The sequence below is a fragment of the Siphateles boraxobius genome, unplaced genomic scaffold, assembly GCF_051911475.1.
Source record: "Siphateles boraxobius isolate OS27281-9 unplaced genomic scaffold, OSU_SipBor_1 20, whole genome shotgun sequence".
Taxonomy (NCBI): domain Eukaryota; kingdom Metazoa; phylum Chordata; class Actinopteri; order Cypriniformes; family Leuciscidae; genus Siphateles; species Siphateles boraxobius.
In genome coordinates, this window is record NW_027508811.1 from 16,519,668 (window position 1) to 16,542,062 (window position 22,395).

The 22,395-nt window shown below is 36.5% G+C and overlaps 3 protein-coding genes across 3 annotated transcripts in view; 2 read left to right on the forward strand and 1 right to left on the reverse strand.

Annotated features, from left to right (window-relative positions):
• The window catches only part of pik3ap1 (phosphoinositide-3-kinase adaptor protein 1), a 64,239-nt gene extending 45,202 nt beyond the window's left edge, over positions 1-19,037 (reverse strand). The window contains exon 1 of the mRNA XM_077237145.1: positions 18,924-19,037. The gene's annotated coding sequence lies outside the window, so the exon portion shown is untranslated. The remainder of the gene's footprint in view (positions 1-18,923) is intronic.
• supv3l1 (SUV3-like helicase) lies at positions 751-10,883 on the forward strand. Its single transcript, XM_077237141.1, has 15 exons — positions 751-1,198; positions 1,348-1,425; positions 1,634-1,741; positions 2,501-2,615; positions 2,767-2,935; positions 3,017-3,128; positions 4,236-4,313; positions 4,816-4,907; positions 5,107-5,287; positions 7,611-7,704; positions 7,941-8,160; positions 8,246-8,326; positions 8,424-8,600; positions 9,479-9,627; positions 9,779-10,883. The coding sequence occupies exons 1-15, from the start codon at positions 928-930 to the stop codon at positions 10,161-10,163; spliced, it is 2,310 nt and encodes a 769-aa protein (XP_077093256.1). The 5' UTR covers positions 751-927; the 3' UTR covers positions 10,164-10,883.
• hkdc1 (hexokinase domain containing 1) lies at positions 12,127-22,341 on the forward strand. Its single transcript, XM_077237142.1, has 18 exons — positions 12,127-12,318; positions 15,000-15,162; positions 15,325-15,473; positions 15,745-15,864; positions 16,036-16,131; positions 16,907-17,006; positions 17,243-17,426; positions 17,618-17,773; positions 18,018-18,251; positions 18,363-18,667; positions 18,910-19,058; positions 19,221-19,340; positions 20,000-20,095; positions 20,325-20,424; positions 20,578-20,761; positions 21,145-21,300; positions 21,591-21,824; positions 21,911-22,341. The coding sequence occupies exons 1-18, from the start codon at positions 12,256-12,258 to the stop codon at positions 22,059-22,061; spliced, it is 2,760 nt and encodes a 919-aa protein (XP_077093257.1). The 5' UTR covers positions 12,127-12,255; the 3' UTR covers positions 22,062-22,341.
• The last annotated feature ends 54 nt before the right edge of the window (positions 22,342-22,395 follow it).

Consider the following 22,395-nt stretch of genomic DNA (forward strand, 5'->3'; position numbering starts at 1 on the left):
ATATTAAAAAAGCATTGTTTAATTTGAGTTGTTATTTTTTAAACTTTATTTATTAACATGTATCTACTGTACCTAATATTTTTTCCAAATGAATCGATATTGAATCAAGATCGGAATCAAATCAGAAGAATTGAATTGAAATCTTGAAATTTGTACATTTGAAATCAAGCAATAAAAAAGGCCTGCCAGTCATTGTACCATGTCACTAAAATGGAACTTAATAAAATTCGGTTTAGTTACCAAATATTTTGACCATCATAATACACTTGTTGGTGGACCATGGTATTGTGTAGCGTTAAACTTACACAAGTAACCTTACACAAGTAAAGTTTGAAGAAGTTTACAAAGGGATCTGAACGATTCATTCCTGAATCAGTTTGCACCAAAACGATCCTTCACGTCATCATCACATATCATACTGCAAGTGCTCAGTTTTTGCTTCAATGTTGTCATCTCAATTATTTAATAGCTGAGCTATAAAAATTTACATTAAAACGAGTCAGTTTCGGTTGCGCTGCGAAAGTCACCAGTCATTACAACTGTTTGAACCACATGCCTGTCATACCCACAATCCAAAAATTATTATCCTTCAAGATTGCACATTTTATAGCGAACGTGTTCTCATGATATTGTAGTCTACTATACACATATTATCCATTTCCTTTAAATTTATCCAATCTTTATTTTAAGACTTGAATAAATATTGAGATAAAAAACAGGCATTACTTCAGGCACCACAAATTCTTGGGTCCTTCTACACGTTGTCACTAAGGGGAACACTTGACCTCCTTGTCATAATAGGTTCTGGGACGGTTGCTGTAGCTGAAATGAACTTATGTTTAACATTAAGTTTATAACATGAATTGTGCTACTGGCAGTTTTTATCACTTTGTTCATCCAGCTGCACGTGATTAACGGAAGCTAAAAATGTCTGTAAATCGCTGTATTTACTTGTTGTCGCGTTGCCACATCCGATACCGGGTATGTGCTAGCTCAAGCTTCTCGACTGCTTTATTAGCAAACAACACTTCACTGCATTCAACAAGAGGGACGTCTAAAAAATTATCCAGGAGACATTCATCTTCAGACAACTCATCGAGACCCCTGGACACATCACTGTTTATACCGCTCAGCGTCAAAAGTGATGAAGTCTGGGATGCGGCAATCGGCGCTGAGTTGACGCAACCACTGGACAAAAGTATGTTATGTTATTAGAATATTGTATAATCGCATTAACGGGTTAATGATCTGGCGACAAGCCATTCTGTCCTGGTGTTTTTATCGATTTATACATTTGGTGAACTATTGCAACAGAAATTGATATTTTTTACTTACTGGTTTTAACAGGTGAAATCCTCAAAGTACTGAACAGATTCTACAAAAGAAAAGAAATGCAAAAACTGGCTGCTGACCAAGGACTTGATGGTGAGAATCATGGACCCATGATGATTATTACCTGATCTTACATAATTAACATTGGTCAACCAACCATGATGGGTCACATTGTGCCCATCTAAAAACTATATACACATAGCAGTATGTCAGGGATACTATTGTATTTTGTTTGTTACAAAGCATTTTGGTTTGTTGCATCATTGTCTCATTAAAGCATTGTTTATTTGTTCTTCAACAGCTCGTCTCTTCCATCAAGCGTTTGTCAGCTTTAGGAAATTTGTGCTGGAAATGAACGCACTAAATGCTGACTTGCACATCATTCTTAGTGACATCTGCTGTGGAGCTGGTGAATATTTACTTCAGACATTTAAATGACAATATCTATACACTGTAAAAACAAAAAAAATAATTGTATGCTTCGTTAACTGATAATGTGAATATACCAACCCTACTTAAATACTAAAATATGTTATGTGCGCTTACAACTATTCTACAAACTGAGGGAAGTATTAATAGGTGCACAGTGTCATACAAATACAAAGCGTCATCTTGGTAACACACATGAAACTAAAATAACGCAACAAACATTAATTTAAAGGGATAGTTCACCCTAAAATGAAAATTACCCCATGATTTACTTACCCTGAAGCCATCCTAGGTGTATATGGAATTCTTCTTTCAGATGAATACATTCAGAGTTATATTAAAAAAACGTCCTGTCTCTTCCAAGCTTCATAATAGAAGTGAATGGCCGTATGTCTTTGGAAGTCCATCAAAGCGCATCTATTCATTATTAAAGTGCTCCACGAGTCTACAGGGGTCCTCATGGGCTAATTTTCGTTTTTGGGTGAACTATCCCTTTAACAACATAAGATGATGCATAAAATCCTAATGTGCATAAGAAAATTGACAGTATTTTACTGTAAAATTACATGAAATGTCTTGTAAGATTTTATTAATGTGTTTTACTGTATTTAGACAGCAAATTGACTGTTAACCAATGAACAGGTGTTTACCGTATAGTTTTTCTTTTACTGCTAAAATTGCGGCCATTTTTTACAGTGTAGTAAAAGCCATCTATTAATCTTCCTTTTTCTCATTCCAGGGCACATAGATGATATTTTCCCTTACTTTATGAGACATGCCAAACAGATTTTTCCCATGTTGGACTGTATGGACGATTTACGCAAGATCAGTGACTTACGGGTCCCAGCAAACTGGTACTGAGAGTTTCATTCTCTAATTTTACCAATAGTGTAAACTTTCTCATCTGCACTTACTAAAGTTTTCTGACACCATACCACGAAACAGTCATTACAGTTGTTAGTATTCTTACCAATACAATCTTTTGAACAAAAATGTGTGTTCCAGGTATCCAGAGGCCAGAGCTATTCAAAGAAAGATTGTTTTTCACGCAGGACCCACCAACAGTGGTAAGACCTATCATGCCATCCAGAGATACCTAGCAGCCAAGTCTGGAGTTTACTGTGGACCTCTAAAGCTACTGGCCCATGAAATCTATGAGAAGAGTAATGATGCAGTGAGTTTCATTCTTTAGACTTTTAAATGTAATTGCATTAGTCGTGGATGTTAGAGCCGCTTATGTGTGGTTTCCCATTAGGGAGTGCCATGTGATCTGGTGACAGGAGAAGAGAGAAAATTTGTTGATCCACAAGGAAGACCGTCTGACCACATTGCCTCTACTATAGAGATGTGCAGTGTCACAACTCCATGTGAGTATGGAGAACATGCTCGTTTGAATGTGAGAATACTTGAGTCTTGATGGTAATCTTAAAGAGGCTGTATGTAGAATTCAGAAACCCTTGTTATTAGTGACACCAGTGGCCGTTAAGTGAACTGCAGCCAGAAACTTTTGCTTGTGCTCGCACTCGTGCAGACGTAATGTATAAGAGACTGAACAGGATTCAAGGCCCCGATATACTTACAGCAAAGTTCTTTTTACTTCTGAGCAAAGAAGTGTGAAATACCTTTGCAGCGATATACTGTTAACGAACATCCAGATGCAGCCCACACTGCTGAGAGCGGCGTTTAGATAAAAATGTTTATAAAAAACTCGCAACAAAAATGACAGCGGTGAGAAAACCGCAGTTAAGGAAGCATCTGATCATAGCTATGTGAATATGTTTGCACTAGGCTTGCTACTGTAGTCGGTGTTACACGGTGTTCAGTCGCAACACCGGTTTCATCACTTGCACACCGCGACACCGCAAAAAAAAATTAAAAATTGAAGCGTTAAATATATATTTAACGCAATTACGCACTGATCGCTGTTCCGATCATTTGATTATAAATTATATCTGAGACTATAGACTATATAGGTCTGGCTATGTGAGACTATAGTTTGAACTAATCCCTTTTCTTTTCATGACACATTGATGTCACAGAATGGCTCTTTTGTCGATTTATCCTGATTGTAAGCATTTGTTTCATGTGTCATAGGAAGAGAGGCTCTCGGGAGCACACACAAATGTCACATCCTTTTGATTTTCCCGGCAAAAACGTCCAGTCTACAGGCATTCATAGACAACCTAGAAAGTCGGGGAAGGTCTCTTTTTTTCGTTTTGTTACAAACTGTTCACACGTTGCCTATAAAAAAGCGATTAATACATGACAATTATTATGTATAGCCTCTTTAAGCAATCTAATATACAAACAAATATAAAATATACTTTAATATTCAAAGAAATATAAATAAATATACATAGTTTTTGTGTAACTTGACTGTTCATTAATCACACATTGACTGTAAATCTAACTTGAGATTTTGGAAAGTACTGTATAAATAAAACAATATTATTATTGTTTGAATATTTTTTTAGATGAAGTGGCAGTCATTGATGAGATTCAAATGATCAAAGATCCCTCCAGAGGCTGGGCTTGGACCAGAGCTCTTCTTGGTGGGTTTACTTTGACTTTTCAGCAGAAACACTATTTATTTACACACATAGTGGGGTCTCAAAAGTCTGGGAGCATATTAATCATTGGGGATTTACTTAAGCATGGAAAAACAAGTTTTAGGATATTTTTTTTAAAACTTGGTCATGTCAAAATAAATAATAAATGTATCTTATTCTAGGTCACTAATTAAATTTACGCAAATTTGTGACATTGACTAAGAAATTCTGAAATTCATCAAATTAGAAGCTTTTTCATCAGTGGACTTGTTTTAGATTTTTTTTTAACCCCACTGTAGCCTATTTATCACTTTATTTTCTCAGTTGGATTTTGCCTACTCATATTAATCTTTAGTGTCAAGTTATTTATAATATTTAAATGCCTGCTACTTTACAAATATTAAACTCACAGGCTATTTTCATACTATACTAATTTCCATCTGCATGGGCAAATCTGTAGTTTCATATCAACATGTTGAATGAGGCATGTTCTCTTTCTGAATAGGTTTGTGTGCTGAGGAGATCCATGTGTGTGGAGAATCTGCAGCAGTTGACTTTGTCACTGAACTCATGTTCACCACTGGTGAAGAGGTTGAGGTAAGTCTGAGAGATACAGAATTGTTGGAAAGACTACTGACTGCTTAGTTATGTTAGTTAGTTAGTTACTGACTGCTTCGTAAATATTTATTTTTCCAAGGTGAAATTGTTGATTTGAAGAAATATTTCAATGTTTGCCCAATGTTGTGAGATATTGAGCCCATTAGTGTGGTTTGACATATGCTCTTTTGTCTTTAAGGTGCATAATTATAAGAGGCTGACCCCCTTTTCAATCTCAAATCATGCAGTGGAATCATTAGATAACCTAAAGCCTGGTGACTGCATTGTGTGCTTCAGCAAAAATGACATCTACTCAATCAGCCGACAGATAGAAATCCGTGGCCAGGAGTGTGCTGTCATTTATGGCAGCTTGCCTCCTGGTAAGTTCCACATGGCAAATTTATGATCTGGTTTTATTTTCTTAAACTGTCTGCATTAATTCTTCCCTGCCAGTGTAAAAAAAAGAAAAGAAAATAAATTCGCCAGCCACCGCCAGCATTTTTGATCATTTTCACAAAACTTTGATGGGCCCCAGAATATTTTGCTGTATGAATATCTGAACATGCAAAAGAAAGAACATATCCTGTGCTTTAAAACAGCTACAACAACAGAAACGTTTGGTAACACTTTAAGTTGACGTAGTTACACGTTACTACATGTACTTACTATGGTAATAACTGTAATGATTTCCATTACAGGAGAGTAGGTGTTAAAACTTCATGCTGATTTGTACTCTGCTTTCGCCAAGATAATCACCAACTAAGACGTAGCTTTACAGTAGCCTATGCTTCTCCATCCATTTACGCTTCTTTCCATCTGGTGACGTGAATCTCCTTCTGTCTAGTGTTAACACGCGTCAGCACACACAACAGCTGCAACCACAGTGCGGTCCTCTCATGACAACCGTCTGGATTGAGCAGAGTAGGGGACATCTCTAGGGTCTTCAAGTGGGCACCTTCCGTTCTCAGTGTTTCGTCGACTAGCCCACGACACCTCAAGAGGGGCTCGACAGTGACTCTGGCGTCCCAGTCACCCCCCTCCGTCCCCCACTCAACTCAGCCCAGCTTACTGACCTCTACTTCCCTCTTGCTGCTAAGACATAACCACAATCTCACAATCTCTCCGCAACCCAACCATACGCGCCAACCCGTTTGACTAAGGCTGTCGAGCCCCACTGGTGCATTAATATTTAGTTTCAGTGGCAACGGTTCCGTATGGCATACCACCTAGCACAAAACACAATATCTGCCCAACCACCCGTCATTCACGCAATATACACAGGTACGTAATGACTGTAAATACTATACAACCTATACAAATAAACCAACAGTTGCTGCTGAGACCTAACCACAATCTCTCCGCAACCCAACCATACGCGCCAACCTGTTTGACTAAGGCTGTCGAGCCTGTAACACTATAGTAAGTACATGTTGTCAATTAATATTACTCAGTACTTATTTGAGGAAGTACAATGTAAGACTGGCTGCGTTTACACTTGGCATTAACATGCGATCACCGTGATCCAATCAAGCAGATCGGATCATTAGACAATCAGGACATTGTGCGTTTATAATTGTTCACATTAAGTAGCCTCTGTATCTGGATAACCGATCGGATTCCTGTTTCCTGCATAAATTAGGTCTGTGGCACGACACCAGATTAAGAGTAAAGATGATACAAATTAAACAATGTCCCAATTGCTTTCACTCACTCACTTTACTTTCAATCTCCAGTAATTAGATCAAATTAATTTTTTTGAACGAAGGAATACTTCCAGAGTTGGTCATACAAAAATAACTGGGTTGATCATGTTAAACGTCACATCGATCATCTGGTTTTAAGCTTATAGCGTGCAATGACTATATTGACAGAAATGGGAGATTGATAAACATGCTGAAACAATAAAAACATTCAACATTTAAACATAAAAAAATATTCCGATTATTCCTCTGGCAAAGCAGCGTGCAGCTCTTCATTAAGATCATGACTGACTGTCCAGGCGATCGCCTCGTGCAGATAATGTTGCAAAATTAAAATAAAAAATGACACGCATAGTATCATGTAAGTCTAAATAAACTGTTTTAAAGATTGACGTTTATTGTAAGGTTCAAATAAGTTTCATTTCTTGTCTAAACTGCGTCTTGCCATTATTTTCTGACAGCCATGCGGCGAGACTGGGCGGGGATTTAAATTACGTCCACCTGTGAATGCAGACACGATGGCTGGATTGCGTTTACATTACACTGAGATCCGATCACAATGCGTCCTCGACTACCTCCGAACCTGGACACGCTGATCGGATAACATTCCGATCAGAAGTGCGTTTACACTTGTCTTTTCAATGTGTATGTGGACAACATCCGGATACAGGTCGCATGTTAATGCCAAGTGTAAACCCAAAGTCACCTTATAATAAAGTGTAACCAAATGTTTATTTTAGCTTCATGCATTCTTTATTATCAATACTTGAATGTGGGTAAGTTTCATTAAAAAAAAGCTGAGAAAATCTTGTTTTGTTCCCCTTTCATTTCAAAGCAATGCTTTTATCACTTGTTTCTGCTCCTTTTGTGCCTGTGTTTTGATCCAAAGATTTTGATCCCCCCCAACCCCAATCATCATATTGCCTTCCTATCACAATCATTTCTCAATAATTGGTTTTATTTGATCTGGAAACTAAGCTAATATTTTGATTCTATTCAACAGGCACCAAGTTGGCTCAAGCAAAAAAGTTTAATGATCCAGACGACCCTTGCAAAATCCTTGTTGCCACGGATGCAATTGGAATGGGTTTGAACTTGTGAGTAACTTCCTTCCAGTAACCTTATCTTACATTTTGACACTTAATCAAACTATAAAGGTTTAAGGTGATCATTAATTATATAGTGAATTTATATATAATATTAGTAAACATGTTTTGTATTTTAGTTGTTCATGACCCTCTCCCACTCTCTTATAGACCCTGAAAATTAAATCAGTGGTTTTCAAACTTTTTGAGACTAAGGTGGACTAATAATGATACTGTACTTCCTTTAGGAGTATTAGGAGAATCATCTTTAACTCTCTGGTAAAACCCAGTGTGAATGAAAAGGGGGAAAAGGAGCTAGACACTATTTCCACGTCACAGGCCCTGCAGATCGCTGGTCGAGCGGGACGCTTCAGCTCTGTGTTTAAAGAGGGTGAGGTCACTACTATGCAACGGGACGACTTGCTTGTTTTAAAGGAGATCTTGGGGAAGCCTGTTGACCCTATTGCGGTAAGGCTAGTTTTATCTATTATAAAAGTAGACCATTTATGTTGTTTGGAAAAAGGTTTTATCATTTGTTAATTTCTCCTCATAGATGGCAGGATTACACCCCACAGCGGAGCAGATAGAGATGTTTGCCTACCATCTTCCCCATGCGACTCTCTCAAACCTCATTGTAGGTCTAAATATTCAACATTTTTACATTATAATTTTACTGACTGGTGGTAATCACCATTTAAAACACTCCGTTTCCATTCTGCTCCTCTGTACAGGATATATTTGTGAGTCTCTCACAAGTGGATGGACTTTACTTTGTCTGTAACATTGATGACTTCAAATTCTTGGCGGATATGATTCAGCATATCCCACTGAATCTGCGTTCCCGCTACGTGTTCTGCACGGCCCCCATCAACAAGAAGCAGCCCTTCGTTTGTACATCCTTTCTCAAGGTGAGCGAACCTCCTGACAGCTCACCTGAATAACGATGATCTAAAAAGGTGGTAACACTTTGCAGTAAGATTCTAGAAATGAGACTAGTTATATATTAGTTATAGCTGTAGCTAATATGAAAATAACTATATATAAATGTTTAGCAGCTAATTTCTACTTATACTAATAATATTGTAACATTTTCAAGTACAAATTTGTGTTAGTTTTAGTAATTAACAATATTAATAGTAATTTTGTTATGTATTATGTACTATTATAATATGTATTAATATTATTTATGTACTATTATAATATTTATTAATATTTTGAATTGGGTTTTATTTTTATATTTTCAGTTTTTGATTTTATCTGTTTTATTTTGTTATGATTTTGTAATTTTTTGAGGGTTTTATTTTTGTTACACTACAATAAGGTTTCATTAGTTAAGACTATTTAAATATTAACTGATACAACTTTTTATTTTAATAATATATTAGTAAATGTTGAAATTAAAATCAAATAAGATTAATAAATGCTTTAGAAGTATTTTTCACTGTTAGTTCTTAACTAACATTTAATAAATGGAGCCTTATTGTAAAGTGGTACCCTTTTTTTTATATTTCTGTAGTTCTCATTTTTATTTCAGTTTTAGTAATTTTAGTACTTCAATGTAAACTTATTTAGTTGCCATCTAATAAGTTTTTCATCTAATATTTATATTTTATTTATTATTTCAGCTTTGAGTACCCAGTATAAAAGCACTATATAAATGTAATGAATTATTATTATTTAAATTACTGTAAATTATATTTAATAGTTGTAGTTTTAGCAAACAACAATAACAATATTAATAGTATATAAATGTCTAATAAATGCTGTAAAAATCTGTCCTCTATAGTTTGCCAGACAGTTCAGCAGAGATGAGCCTCTGACGTTCGACTGGGTGTGTCGGCATATGAATTGGCCCCTGGCCCCTCCCAAAAACATCAAGGACCTGGTTCACCTGGAGGCTGTCCATGATGTGCTAGATCTTTACCTTTGGCTCAGGTATATTTTTTTCCCCTAAAAATGAGCCTAAACGTCTGTAAATATTTATTTAGAGTTCTAGCATTAAATCAGAAAGCAATAAATAAAAGTGTCCCTTTTCCACTGATGTCATCCATAATTTGAATCCTCTTGGACTGCTTCCCTCTTGCAGCTATCGCTTCATGGACATGTTCCCAGATGCATACCTCATCCGTGAGATCCAACAGGAACTAGACGGAATCATCCAGGTTGGCGTGCGTAACATCACGCGGCTTATCCGTGCCACAGAGAATCAATCTGCCTCTGCAGAAACCACAGCCTCTATAAGACTTCCTGATTCTGACACACTGCCACAGAGGAGGGGACGAGTGCTGAAAGCCCATAATCAAAGAAAAGAGCCCAGGCCGTCGGATTCTTCCCTGAGCTCCAGATTGTTGCGGGATGGACTACTGACAAAAGAGCTGTTAGAGCAGCTGCAAAAAGAATGGGTCCGAGAGAAGAGCCAACATGGAGATGACTTCGTTTCAACAAATAAAGGGAAAAGAAAGAAAAAGTGAACACTAAGACTGTATAACATGGACTTTTATGTAGCCTACTTTTAGAAGATCAAGAGAACAATATGGCTGTATTGCTGATGTGCTGAACAGGATGTAAAGGTTGTCTCTCGATTTATGGAGTGCTTGAAATCTTTTTACTAAAAAAAAGTTGCAATTTTCACAGTAATGTATAATCAAGTGTCAAAAAGAGGACTGTCCCACACACTTTTAGATGTTACAATAAAATTATATTGATATTTTTAATAGCTCTCTGTTGCCTAACCACAGAAAAATGTTTCTTTGCTGACAGAATGTTATTTTAAAAATACAGAAAAAGAGAGAAATTCAGGTTCCCATGACCAAAAAACAGTAAAGCTGCACATGACCTAGAGTTCGTCAGTCTATTGAACCTGTCGTTGAAAAACCAATAATTTGTATTTACTCTTTTCTATTTTTAGTAGGGTAATGCAGTCTGATGTTATTTTAGGAAAACTACTTGACCAATGAATGACTAAATCTGAAACGTGGAGTGATTTTGGCACTGTACACCTAACTGCAACAGCCTTGTAAAGTTGAGGGTAGTGTAAGGGTCGGTTTAAAAATAAAAGTGCATATGTTACAGATTTACTTTAATAGGTTTAATTTATAGTGATTTCCTTCTACCAATAAGGAAAAGTTAAACTGATGTCAAATGTTTTGTTCTTTTAAAAAAAATAAAAATCATCTATAGTCTCAGAAAAAGATTCAGGTCAAGGACCATCTATGCTTTTTTAAATTACATTTGATACACTTTTTTTTTTTTTGCAACACTTTTACCACATATTGGGACATGTCTAAATATGATTAGACTTGTTTATATATAAACATTCAATAACAATTAAACAAGCATAAAGTCCACTAATAATAATAATGTAATAATAACATATTGATGAAATTCTACGTTAAAGGTTGTAAAAATAAACTTAAAAATGCACCAGAATGGGTAATGACTACAGATTTTTTCCACACTAAAGATGATATTTTGAAGAATATGGGAAACCAAACGACTTAGGACCCCATTGACTTCCATATTTGGAAAGAAAATGCTATGGAACTCAATGGGGTCCATAAACTTGTTACCGACAGTATACGCTTTTGTGTTCAGCAGAAGAAAGAAACTCATACAGGGTTTGACCAAGTTGAGGGTGAGGAAATAATGACAGTATTTTTATTTTTGGGTGAACTATACCTTTAAGGGACTACTGTTTGTGCCCTATTGGTGAAAATTACAATTAGGAAATTAGGGCAGTTGTGTCTACAAATTGGTAAATTTACCATTACCATTGTAAACATCCACTAAAATGGAACAACTGATAGCATGATTTTGCAGGTGATGCTGGGTCATTTCTTCAGGATGAATGATTCAGCCAAGTAATGAAGTGTTAAAAATGTCAGGTAGATCAATTTGCTCTGTTTGCTAAAGGCCCCAGTTAATCTCAGTCTGTTACTAAGGTAATCGCATTATCTGAACGCCTGAGCAACATTTTAATCTTTGAACATGTTCCTTTGGTTTTAGGAAGAAAAATAATATTGTTTTCGAATAGGTTGCTATTTAGGTTCAGCACATTTAGGTTATGTTTAATACCTTACAGTTACAAACAGAAGGCCTGGCATCGTCTGGGCAGAAATACCCTCTCATTGATCCTGTCAGATCTGTCCTGGTGACTGCAGATAAGGCATTTAACATGTTTTTCACTTTCTTATGAAGGATGTTTACATGTTGAACTCGAGCCGAACAGAAAGGGCTCTTTTTGATCTATTGTTTCGCTCATGATTGTTTTAAGGTGCTCTTGCTGTTTGAATCCAAACACATTGCTGGGAGAGCCTGGAGAGCAGAGGGGCCGGACGAGGCTTAGCTATTAATTATTTAGCCGTGAAAGGGGAGGGGAAAGCTAGCACACAACTCTGGATCAGTGAAATACAAGCTCAGAAGAAAAGTTTCTCTCAGTCATACTAGTCACTCCTTAGGATTCAGGGGGATTTTAGGTACACATTTAAATCTGGTCATTCATTTTCTTTTTCAATAATAAATCACATTTTATCTGAGGTAAACCACCTCCTTCAGGAAGTCAAGATGTTTGCAGTCCATTTGCTGTCCTTTTACTTCTCAAAGCTCCAGGAGGATCAGATCAAGAAGGTAATTGTTTATAAACCTCTATATTTGTAAAAATGTGTTTTAGACAAACTTTCCATCAGAATATGATACTTTCTTCAAAATAATGCCCTTTACGCCTTGATAAAGTATAGATTCATTCAGTCTGTGCCGTTCTGTTTTGTGTTTTTCTGCGCTGACAGTAAGAGTCTAACTCTGTCAGTGTGTTGTCAGATGCTGCCTAGTGTTGATGAATGTGATTTCACTGTGGCCTGTGGAATCATTAACTCTTCTCACACATGCCTTTTGTGGGCAGATAACAGACAGCATGAGGAGAGAGAAAGGACCTTGACCTCCTCATCTGCATTTATTGAACTGATTTTCATCTCCATGAAAGATCACACCTTGTTGTGAGCTGTAATTTAAACTATTTTGTTTTAGCTTATTGGTCTTTGGCTTTTTTTGCTATTTTAAAAAATAAATTTTTTAATGTTTTGTTTTGTATTTAATCCCCCATTCTTTCAATAGTTTACTATAAAGTTATATATTATACATTTCCAGTTAAGGGTTGGACACACCTACTTGCACTTTACTAAGTCATCAAAGCGATAAAATAACACAAATGGAAGGATGGGAATTATAGGGAGCAAAGGTACATCCTGTGATGCTTTTTAAGCTGTACTGAAGGAGTTCCTTTTCAACTAACAAAACATGTTATGATAACGTTCCCATTAAATAATGAAAACTTTATTTCTGAACTAGTTATTTTTAAATGTTTTTGAAAATTTATTTTTGAATGTATTGAACACACACCCAGAGCAGTTGGCAGACTTTTTTTTGCTGCGCACCCAGGGAGTGATTAGGGGTTAGATGCTTTGCTCAAGTTGTGGTTAATAAGAGTCGAAGAGACTGCTGTTCATTCACTCACACCACCTACTGTATATTTCCTGCCGGTACTGAGACCCTTCGGGTTACAAGTCCGACTCTCTAACTATTAGGCCACAACTGCCCCAAAGTGTTTATTTGAAGGTACCACATTGCCTGGAGATGCTGAGGATTGAACCCAGGACCTCATAGATGCAAAGCATGCACTCTACCACAGTGCTACACCCCCATCGTGAGCCTGAGTTGACTATAGAACCACCAATGGTCTCTACGATAACGGCTTATGATGCTTTTGGGAAATGCAGCCCAGATACTTTGAACAAACAATCTCTTAGCATTACTGGAAGAACGTTTATTAATAACTTTGAGAGAACCTTGCCAGAACATTAGCCAAAGTTCTGACAACGATCCTTGTGTTAGCTGGAATGTGTTTACTTGTTTGGGCCCTACTTTATCCGTTCAAATGTCCAATAAATACATAAAAATATACAGTCCCTGTCAAAAGCTTGGAAGCATTATAATTTTGTTTTGTCTGAAGTCTCTTATGTTCACCAATGATGCATTTATTTGATCAAAAATACAATAAAAACAGTAATATAGTGAAATATTATTAAATTTATTTTTAAATAATTTAAAAATGTGATTTATTCCTGTGATGAAAAAGCTGAATTTTCAGCATCATTACACCAGTCTTCAGTGTCAAATGATCCTTCAGAAATCCTTCTAATATGCTAATATTATTCTATTATTCTAATATTATTCTAATTCTCATATTTGATGCTAAAGAAACATTTCTTATTATTATCAATGTTGGAAACAGATCTGCTGCTTAATATTTTTGTTTAAACAATGATACCATTCAAACATTTGTAGTAAGATTTAAAAAAGAGAAATTAATACTTTTATTCCTCAAGGATGCATTAAATCAAAAGTGACAGTAAATAAATGTATATTGTTACAAGAGATTTCTATTTAATAAATGCTTTAATTAATAAATGAATGCAAATAAATTATGTTAATTTAACTTTCTGTTGATCAAAGAATCCTGAAAAAATATTAAGCAGCACAACTGTTTTCGAGGTTGATAATAATAACAAGAAATGTTTCTCGAGCACCAAATCGGCATATTAGAATGATTTCTGAAGGATCATGTAACACTGAAGACTGGAGTAATGATGCTAAAAATTCTGCTTTGCCAGCACACGAATAAATTATATTTTAAAATATAATCGAATAGAAAGAAGTTATTTTAATTTGTAATAATATTTTGCAGTCTTATGGTTTTTACTGTATTAATGAAATAAACACAGCCTTGGTGAGCAGAAGAGACTTCTTTCAAAAACATAAAAAAATTGTAATGTTTCCAAATTTTTTGACATGTTCTGCATATAAATAAACTGTTAGTTTCAAAACGAACACCATAGAGACATAAGAGAGAAATGTGTATGCAAAACTAAATTCATGCGCAAGTCTTTGGATGAAAATGTATGTCCACATTCTTCACGGATAGTTGAGTCTGTTATTTTATAGCAGTATAATTTTTATCTCAAGAAACACGCCTACATTATCTTTCACTGTGTCATATAATTGAATGTTTCACTGATAATATTAGTATTATTTTTGCTAGGTGATTTTTATGTTGTAAATCGTTCAAAATGTGTTGAAATGTCATTTTTAATATTTGTATTTCTCAGTTTTATTTACCCTTTTATTCAGTCACTTATTCCCCAGTATTTTGTTTAATTGAATGTATGTAATAAGAAAGTGTGAAGGAAACGACGCCAGGCAACAGAAGAGAGCTCAAAACTTGTAGTGTTTAAAATAATTGTGTTTCTCAACAGGTAGACCGATATCTGTATGCCATGCGCCTGTCAGATGAACAGCTGGTGGACATATCATCTCGGTTTCGGCTGGAGATGGAGAAAGGACTGTCAAATGAGAGTAACTCTACGGCTGCAGTGAAGATGCTCCCAACCCACGTTTATTCAACACCCGATGGCTCAGGTACATAGACATGACACATGGCCACTTCATGGTTCCAATTGTAACCATTTTCACACAAAAAAAGCTGTAGAATCACTGAATTTGAGTAATATTAAATAATTCAAATCTGTTAATGTTCATGAAAGCTTTACATCTGTTCTGTTCCATATGTTTCTCCTGCAGAGAAGGGTGAGTTTCTGGCACTGGATCTGGGGGGTTCAAAATTTAAAGTACTACAGGTGAAGGTTTCAGAAGACGGGAAGGGGAAAGTCCAGATGGAAAGCGAAACTTTTCCCATCCCTGAAGAGATCCTTAATGGCAGAGGAACAGAGGTGATTATTGCTTCACAAATATGAGTTATAACAATAAGGAATTCATTGCAGATTATAAGTTGTTTCCAGTGTATTACGATTATGATGTTAACAAAAAAAACTGAATAAACTTTGGTGTGAGTTCTCTTATTGTTTATAGTATTTATAATGTCAGCTGATCTTAGGATCTAAGTCACTGTAGATGATTACATGGATAGGGGGCAGATTATTCTAATGTCATATTTAAACCTTTTTTTTAAACGTTTTGAATGCCTCTTCTTTCTTTCTTCAGCTTTTTGAACATGTGGCAGAATCTTTGAAGTCTTTTCTAAAGAAACACCACATTAATCACAAAAGAAAACCTCTGGGCTTCACTTTCTCCTTCCCATGTGCGCAGTCCAAAATAGATGAGGTACAACTGAGCTCTGACATGTTTATATAAAATTTAACATGAACCGTTTTAATTGGATCATGGTTCTCAAGTCATTGAGAGATTGAGTGGATTTTCTTTATCAATAAACCAGTGAAATAGACATTCATATCAGTTGATGATCTCATTAACCCATTTTGTCTGTTGACACAGGGTGTTTTACTGTCATGGTCCAAGAATTTCAAGCTGAGAGGTGTTCAAGGGACCAATGTGGTGCAGTCATTACGAAAAGCCATTCGTAAAGTTGGGGTATGAATACCATTTTCTTTGCTCATCATTTCCAATGAACAAAAGTAGAAAGTGGAAACTAACTGGTGCTACTCCAGGTAGAAGTCATAACACAGTAGTCAGCTGGTTTGGTGATTCGTGTTCATGACTTCTACTTGCAATTGAGTTAAAGATGCGGTCACATTAGCAAAATTTCACAAGCAAAAAAGTTCCATTGTCTATTATCATTAGTGTAGCAAATGTAAGAAGCACAGCTCACACAGTCACTTTCAAACCAATCAGCTTTCCATTTAGCAAACACTGCAAATTCAAGTGATGCTTGAAGCTGTTACAAAATCTTCATGTGGAAATCTTTCACCCTCACTTGAAATTCCAGATCGCGTTAATTCATATTAAAAATGACTGGATTTCGCCCGCTAAAAATTGCAGAGCAACGGTAATTTTGACCACTCCTCAGAGTATTTTCAGACTCCGATTTCATTCTTTTAGTGTGGTTCAAACGAGACTCGCTTATAGTAAAGACAAACATGAAAACGTGCGCCTTGAAATTCATTCAGTTGTTTTCGACAATCACTATATATTTTTTTTTTTAAAAATCTTAATTTTATTGTTAAAAAACTGCATAGGGGCAATAGTCTTAAAACAAACTTTTTTCCATACACTGTTTTCTTTTTTTCCATACTTTCCAAATTACTCCAATGAAATTCCATACTTTTCCAAACTGTGTAGAAACCATGCATCAAACCTGTACTTCGGAACGCAGCTAAATTTGAAACGTGTGTGTGTGTGTGTTAAGGATGTTGACGTGGATGTCCTGGCTATGGTCAATGACACAGTGGGAGCCATGATGACCTGTGGATATGATGACCAGAACTGTGAGGTGGGGGTTATTATAGGTAAGACCTCATTGGACACTTTTGGACTGGACAATTTTCTTTCAATAAATTTAAAATGAAATATAAACACAAAAAATCTGTATTACTTCGTAAGGTAAAATACCTCTAAAACTAAATACGCTACAACAAAGTGAAAGACCTAAAAAGAATCTTGCAAAAGTGAGAGGGCAAGGAAGCTGTCTCTTGTAATAAGGAAAATGAAAGACTTGATTTAATGCTGCAATCTGTTTCTGCAGGTACTGGTACTAATGCGTGTTACATGGAGGAAATGCGACACATTGATCTCGTAGAAGGAGATGAAGGCAGGATGTGTATTAATACTGAATGGGGGGCATTTGGAGATGATGGTGCGCTTGATGATTTCATCACAAGTTTTGACAGTGAAATTGATGCCGCCTCAATTAATCCAGGAAAACAGCTGTAAGTCCTTATTGATGGGCAAGTCTTTAGATTGCTTTTTTGTTTTTGACCCTTCGTAGTAAAACGTTTGGGCATTTCTGATTTATTCCACACTTACTGAAGGTTATTCCCAAATGATGTGTGCACTTAACACTTTTTTTCTTCAAGTTTTGGAGTCTATGTGTTACGTAACTCTGGAACTTTGTAACCAGTTTTGAAAAGATGGTGAGTGGGTTGTACATGGGAGAGCTTGTGAGACTCATCCTGCTGAAGATGGCCAAAAAGGGTCTACTGTTTCATGGCCAAGTCAGTGATGCTCTCAGGACCAAAGGAACATTCCAGACCAACCATATCTGCTTGATTGAACAGTAAGATTACATGCTCACAAATATAAACCGATTTTAGATGGGTTAAAATAAGAAATATATTTGTCTAGCTATGAGGAGTCCTATGGAAACCTATAGGTATTAAGTTAGTGATTATTTGAGAATATTAGGAATTTTCCATGCTAAAAACACTACCATGATTCAGCATAAATGCTGGTTTAATCTGGATTTGGTGTAGGTGTAGGTGGGGTTTAAATGTACATATTCTAACTGAGAATGTTTCCAGGTATAAAGGCGGTTTGGAGAACACCAGGGAGATCCTGGAAGACCTGGGACTTAATCCCAGTGATGATGACTGCATTGCTGTCCAGCATGTCTGCACCATCGTGTCCTTCAGGTCAGCTAATCTGGTTGCTGCCGCTTTGGCTGCCATCTTGACACGGATCAGAGAAAACAAGAAGCTGAAGACCCTTCGGACCACTGTAGGAGTGGATGGGACGGTATACCGAACACATCCGCAGTACGTCAGTTCACCTTCACACATAAAACCCAAGGTTTTTAGTACGAAATTGGATAGAAGTTTTTTTTTTTTAAATCCACAATGTTTAATACTTGTATCTGTATTTTAAAGGTACCCCAAGAGGCTCCACAAGGTGGTCCGCCATCTGGTGTCAGACTGTCATGTCCGTTTTGTGCTGTCTGAAAGTGGCAGTGCAAAAGGTGCCGCCATGGTGACTGCAGTGGCTCAGCGTTTAGCTTCCCAACGCAACGAGATTGATGATACCCTTGCGTCCTTCGCCTTGAACTCCATACAGCTCCAGGAAGTGAAGAAGAAGATGCTTGTGGAGTTGGAACGAGGCTTGAAGAAAGACTCCCATCCCACCGCATCAGTCAAAATGCTGCCCACATATGTTTACAGGACTCCAGATGGGACAGGTAAAGGGAAACTGCCTTCTTACAGCAATCATGTTGTAAACAGTAATTCTTTGGGGAATTCAGAGTTATTATTTATTGTTATCACTATTGATATTTTTTATCTCTTTTATATATTATATTTTATTATTTTATATTATATTCTATTATACATCCATTCCTTCAAACTTCTTGTCCTATGTCTGAACATGATAATTGACTCATTAAGAAACTTTTTATGCCACTGAATGTTGTTACTTTCACAGAAAGAGGAAAGTACCTTGCCTTGGATCTTGGTGGAACCAATTTCCGTGTGTTGGTGGTAAAGATTCGTACTGGTATGCGGAATTCAGTCCGGATGTACAACAAGATTTATGCCATCCCACTGGAGATCATGCAGGGTACAGGAGAGGAGGTGAAGCACTATGAATAAAAAAAATTATCATTTTGGTGTAAATGAATACATTAGTATTACATATTTGACATCAATATTATATATAGAGTGCAAAAATGTATCAGTACAACATTCACAAGACATTTTAAGCGGATTTTATTTATTTATTTTCCCCCCCTCCAGTTGTTTGACCACATAGTTCAGTGTATCTCGGATTTCTTGGACTACATGGGAATAAAGAACACTCGTTTGCCTCTTGGCTTCACCTTCTCTTTCCCATGCAGTCAGACAGGTATTGATAAGGTAAAAAAAACATCTACCTTGGATTATCAGAGGTCACTTCAATTGTCAATATAATTATCACAACGAGGTTTAAAGGGTTAGTTCACCCAAAAATGAAAATCATGTCATTAATTACTTAATAAATTGATTGTGTCTCTTCAGAAAATTTGGACTACACTGTACAATTCATATGGATTCGTTTTACTAAGTTTGTATAATTACTTTTTGAAGCGTCAAAGTGGTATTTGCGTAGCTGTCAACAGAGGGACAGAGAGCTCTCAGATTTCATCAAAAAGATCTTCATTTGTGTTCTGAAGATGAACAAAACTCGGAAAGGCTTCATTTTACAGTACAGTACTTACCTAGAACGTACTGGGTAATATAAGGTAAGTACATGGGTTAGGGTTAGGTTTAGGGGTAGGTTCAGGGTTAGTACCTAGTTATTACCCAGTTATTACCCTGTTATTGTAATTACTATAATAAGTACATAGTATGTACATGGGAAACAGGACTGTAAAATGAAGCGTTACCCAAAACTCTCATGGGTTTGAAACAATATGAGGGCGAGTAATTAATGACAGAATTTTTGGGTGAACTAATCCTTTAAACTTAAACTTGAGCACAGACAAATGCTACACTCAATTAATAGTCCTTGCCATTTGCATCATCTACTTGTTTAGGGAGATCTGGTCTGCTGGACAAAAGGCTTCAAAGCGACAGATTGTGAGGGCTATGACATTGTGGATATGCTGAGAGAGGCCATCAAAAGACGAAATGTGAGGGGAAAGCAAACATCACGTAGTTTTTGCAGATGACACACTCATCCACTTACAGAGAAGCACCATCATCAATATTTATGTTCTATTGTCATATAATAAGAGTATTCAGGCTTCAATGCTTATATTTTTGCGTAAATAACTATATTGTAGCTTATAATCCTCTTATTTTGAATGAATGCTACTGATGTTTGTATTGGAATGGTTATGATTTAATTTGTTCTTTTAGGAATTTGACCTTGATATCGTTGCTATAGTGAATGACACAGTTGGCACAATGATGACATGTGCATATGAGGACCCTAAATGTCAGATTGGTCTTATTGCTGGTAAGTATTAATGTATTTATGAGGTGTTTCTGTGGTATTTCAGTGAAGCTGTATTTTAACTGACAACCTCACTGCTGATTATAAACCAATACATGCAAAAAAGAAGCATTACAGTTTTCAGCATGTCAACACGTATGAATCTTAACTCTGCAGGAACGGGCAGCAATGTGTGTTACATGGAGGAGATGAAGAACATCGAGTTTGTGGAGGGTGATGAAGGGCAGATGTGTATAAACACTGAGTGGGGTGGATTTGGAGAAAATGATAATATCGAGGACATCCGGACCAGATATGACCGAGAGGTGGACGAAGGCTCACTCAATACAGGAAAACAAAGGTAAAGGTAAAAAGTGAAAGACAAATGCAATGCAGGTTTTCTGCATTTGTCCACATGGAGGCAGTATATTATCAAGATATTCTCAAAGCATAGGAACAGTGTTGGCAACCGGTTGTAATGAACAGCAAAAAAAGCAAAAATAAGTGGCATTCAAATAGGAATAAATTATAATTGCTATAATTGCAAGAATACTATAGTTTATTTATTGATTTTAAATAATATTTTTATAAAAATAAATAATAAATTATTATTGATATTAATATTATTAAGAAGAAGAAGAAGAAGAAGAGGAGGAAGAAGTAGTATTAATATAAAATAAAAAAGCTGTGGCAATGTGTCAAGTTTTCCAAATATAATCTAATGTGTTATCCTCTCATTTACAGGTTTGAAAAGATGACCAGTGGAATGTATTTGGGAGAGATTGTAAGGCAGATTCTCATTGATCTCACCAAACGTGGTCTACTGTTTCGTGGACGCATTACAGAGAGACTGAAGGTCAAAGGCATCTTTGAGACCAAGTTCCTCTCACAGATTGAGAGGTACATTAACCGTCTCTGACATATAGGCCAATCGAATATATTGGTCACATGACTGAGCTCAGCTTCCCAAATATTTTGGCATCTACTGTTGTTTTTAACTTGACCAAAACCTCATATTCAAGGTGCACTCTGTAACTTATACATCCATGTATGCTTCATCAGGTTGTTTAATGAGGGGAAAAAATACAGAGCCCCTTTTAATAATAGGCATTTCAAAAAAACTTCTAACTAGAAGTTGTAATATGATGCACTTAATTTGACTCATGCTTTGGCTTCTTCCATTTACTTAGTGACCGTTTGGCACTACTGCAAGTGAGGTGCATTCTGCAGCATCTGGGCTTGGACAGCACATGTGATGACAGTATTATTGTGAAGGAAGTGTGTGGAGCCGTTTCCCGCCGAGCAGCTCAGCTCTGTGGAGCGGGAATGGCTGCTGTTGTAGACAAAATCCGAGAGAACCGTGGACTAGAGCATTTGGAGATTACTGTGGGAGTGGACGGCACCCTATACAAGCTACATCCACAGTAAGTCAAAATTAGCAGATCATTTACTTGCGTTTGATCAGTGTTTGATTAATACCCTAATCTTGACATGTCGCTTTTCCTGACAGCTTCTCCACGATCTTAAAGGACACTGTCAGAGAGCTCTCTCCCAATTGTAAGGTGGATTTTATCCTATCAGAGGATGGCAGTGGGAAAGGGGCGGCCCTGATCACGGCTGTAGCACGGCAGCAACATAGCGAGAAACAAGAACCTCGCTAAAAGCTCGGACTGGGTTCCTCAGAGGGCTGCTTTTGTTGTTTTAAGAGTACAGGGTTTCTATTAGTAATTATATAGATTTCTCAAATGATCACGCTCATGAAATCTCATTTTGCTGCTTGCATATACAATTGTATCTCTTTTTTGCATATCAAAATAAGTGCATTCAGGGACATTGACAGAGATGTTCATTTATTACTTTTTTTGTTATTATTACTTTTTATGTATTAATTAGTGCAATAAACATCGCTTTCATGTTCAGCATGGTTTCACTCTCACTGTACATTGGCTCTTTGAAGACTCTTTTTTCTTGTTGTCCTTTTGTTCGGACTCAGTG

Coding starts and splice junctions, on each gene's coding strand:
- supv3l1 (XM_077237141.1), top strand. CDS start 928: ATGTCTGTAAATCGCTGTATTTACTTGTTGTCGCGTTGCCACATCCGA. Junction 4,908..5,106: donor CCACTGGTGAAGAGGTTGAG/GTAAGTCTGAGA, acceptor TTTGTCTTTAAG/GTGCATAATTATAAGAGGCT. Junction 9,628..9,778: donor GATCTTTACCTTTGGCTCAG/GTATATTTTTTT, acceptor TCCCTCTTGCAG/CTATCGCTTCATGGACATGT.
- hkdc1 (XM_077237142.1), top strand. CDS start 12,256: ATGTTTGCAGTCCATTTGCTGTCCTTTTACTTCTCAAAGCTCCAGGAG. Junction 20,425..20,577: donor TCAGATTGGTCTTATTGCTG/GTAAGTATTAAT, acceptor TTAACTCTGCAG/GAACGGGCAGCAATGTGTGT. Junction 21,825..21,910: donor CTATACAAGCTACATCCACA/GTAAGTCAAAAT, acceptor TTTTCCTGACAG/CTTCTCCACGATCTTAAAGG.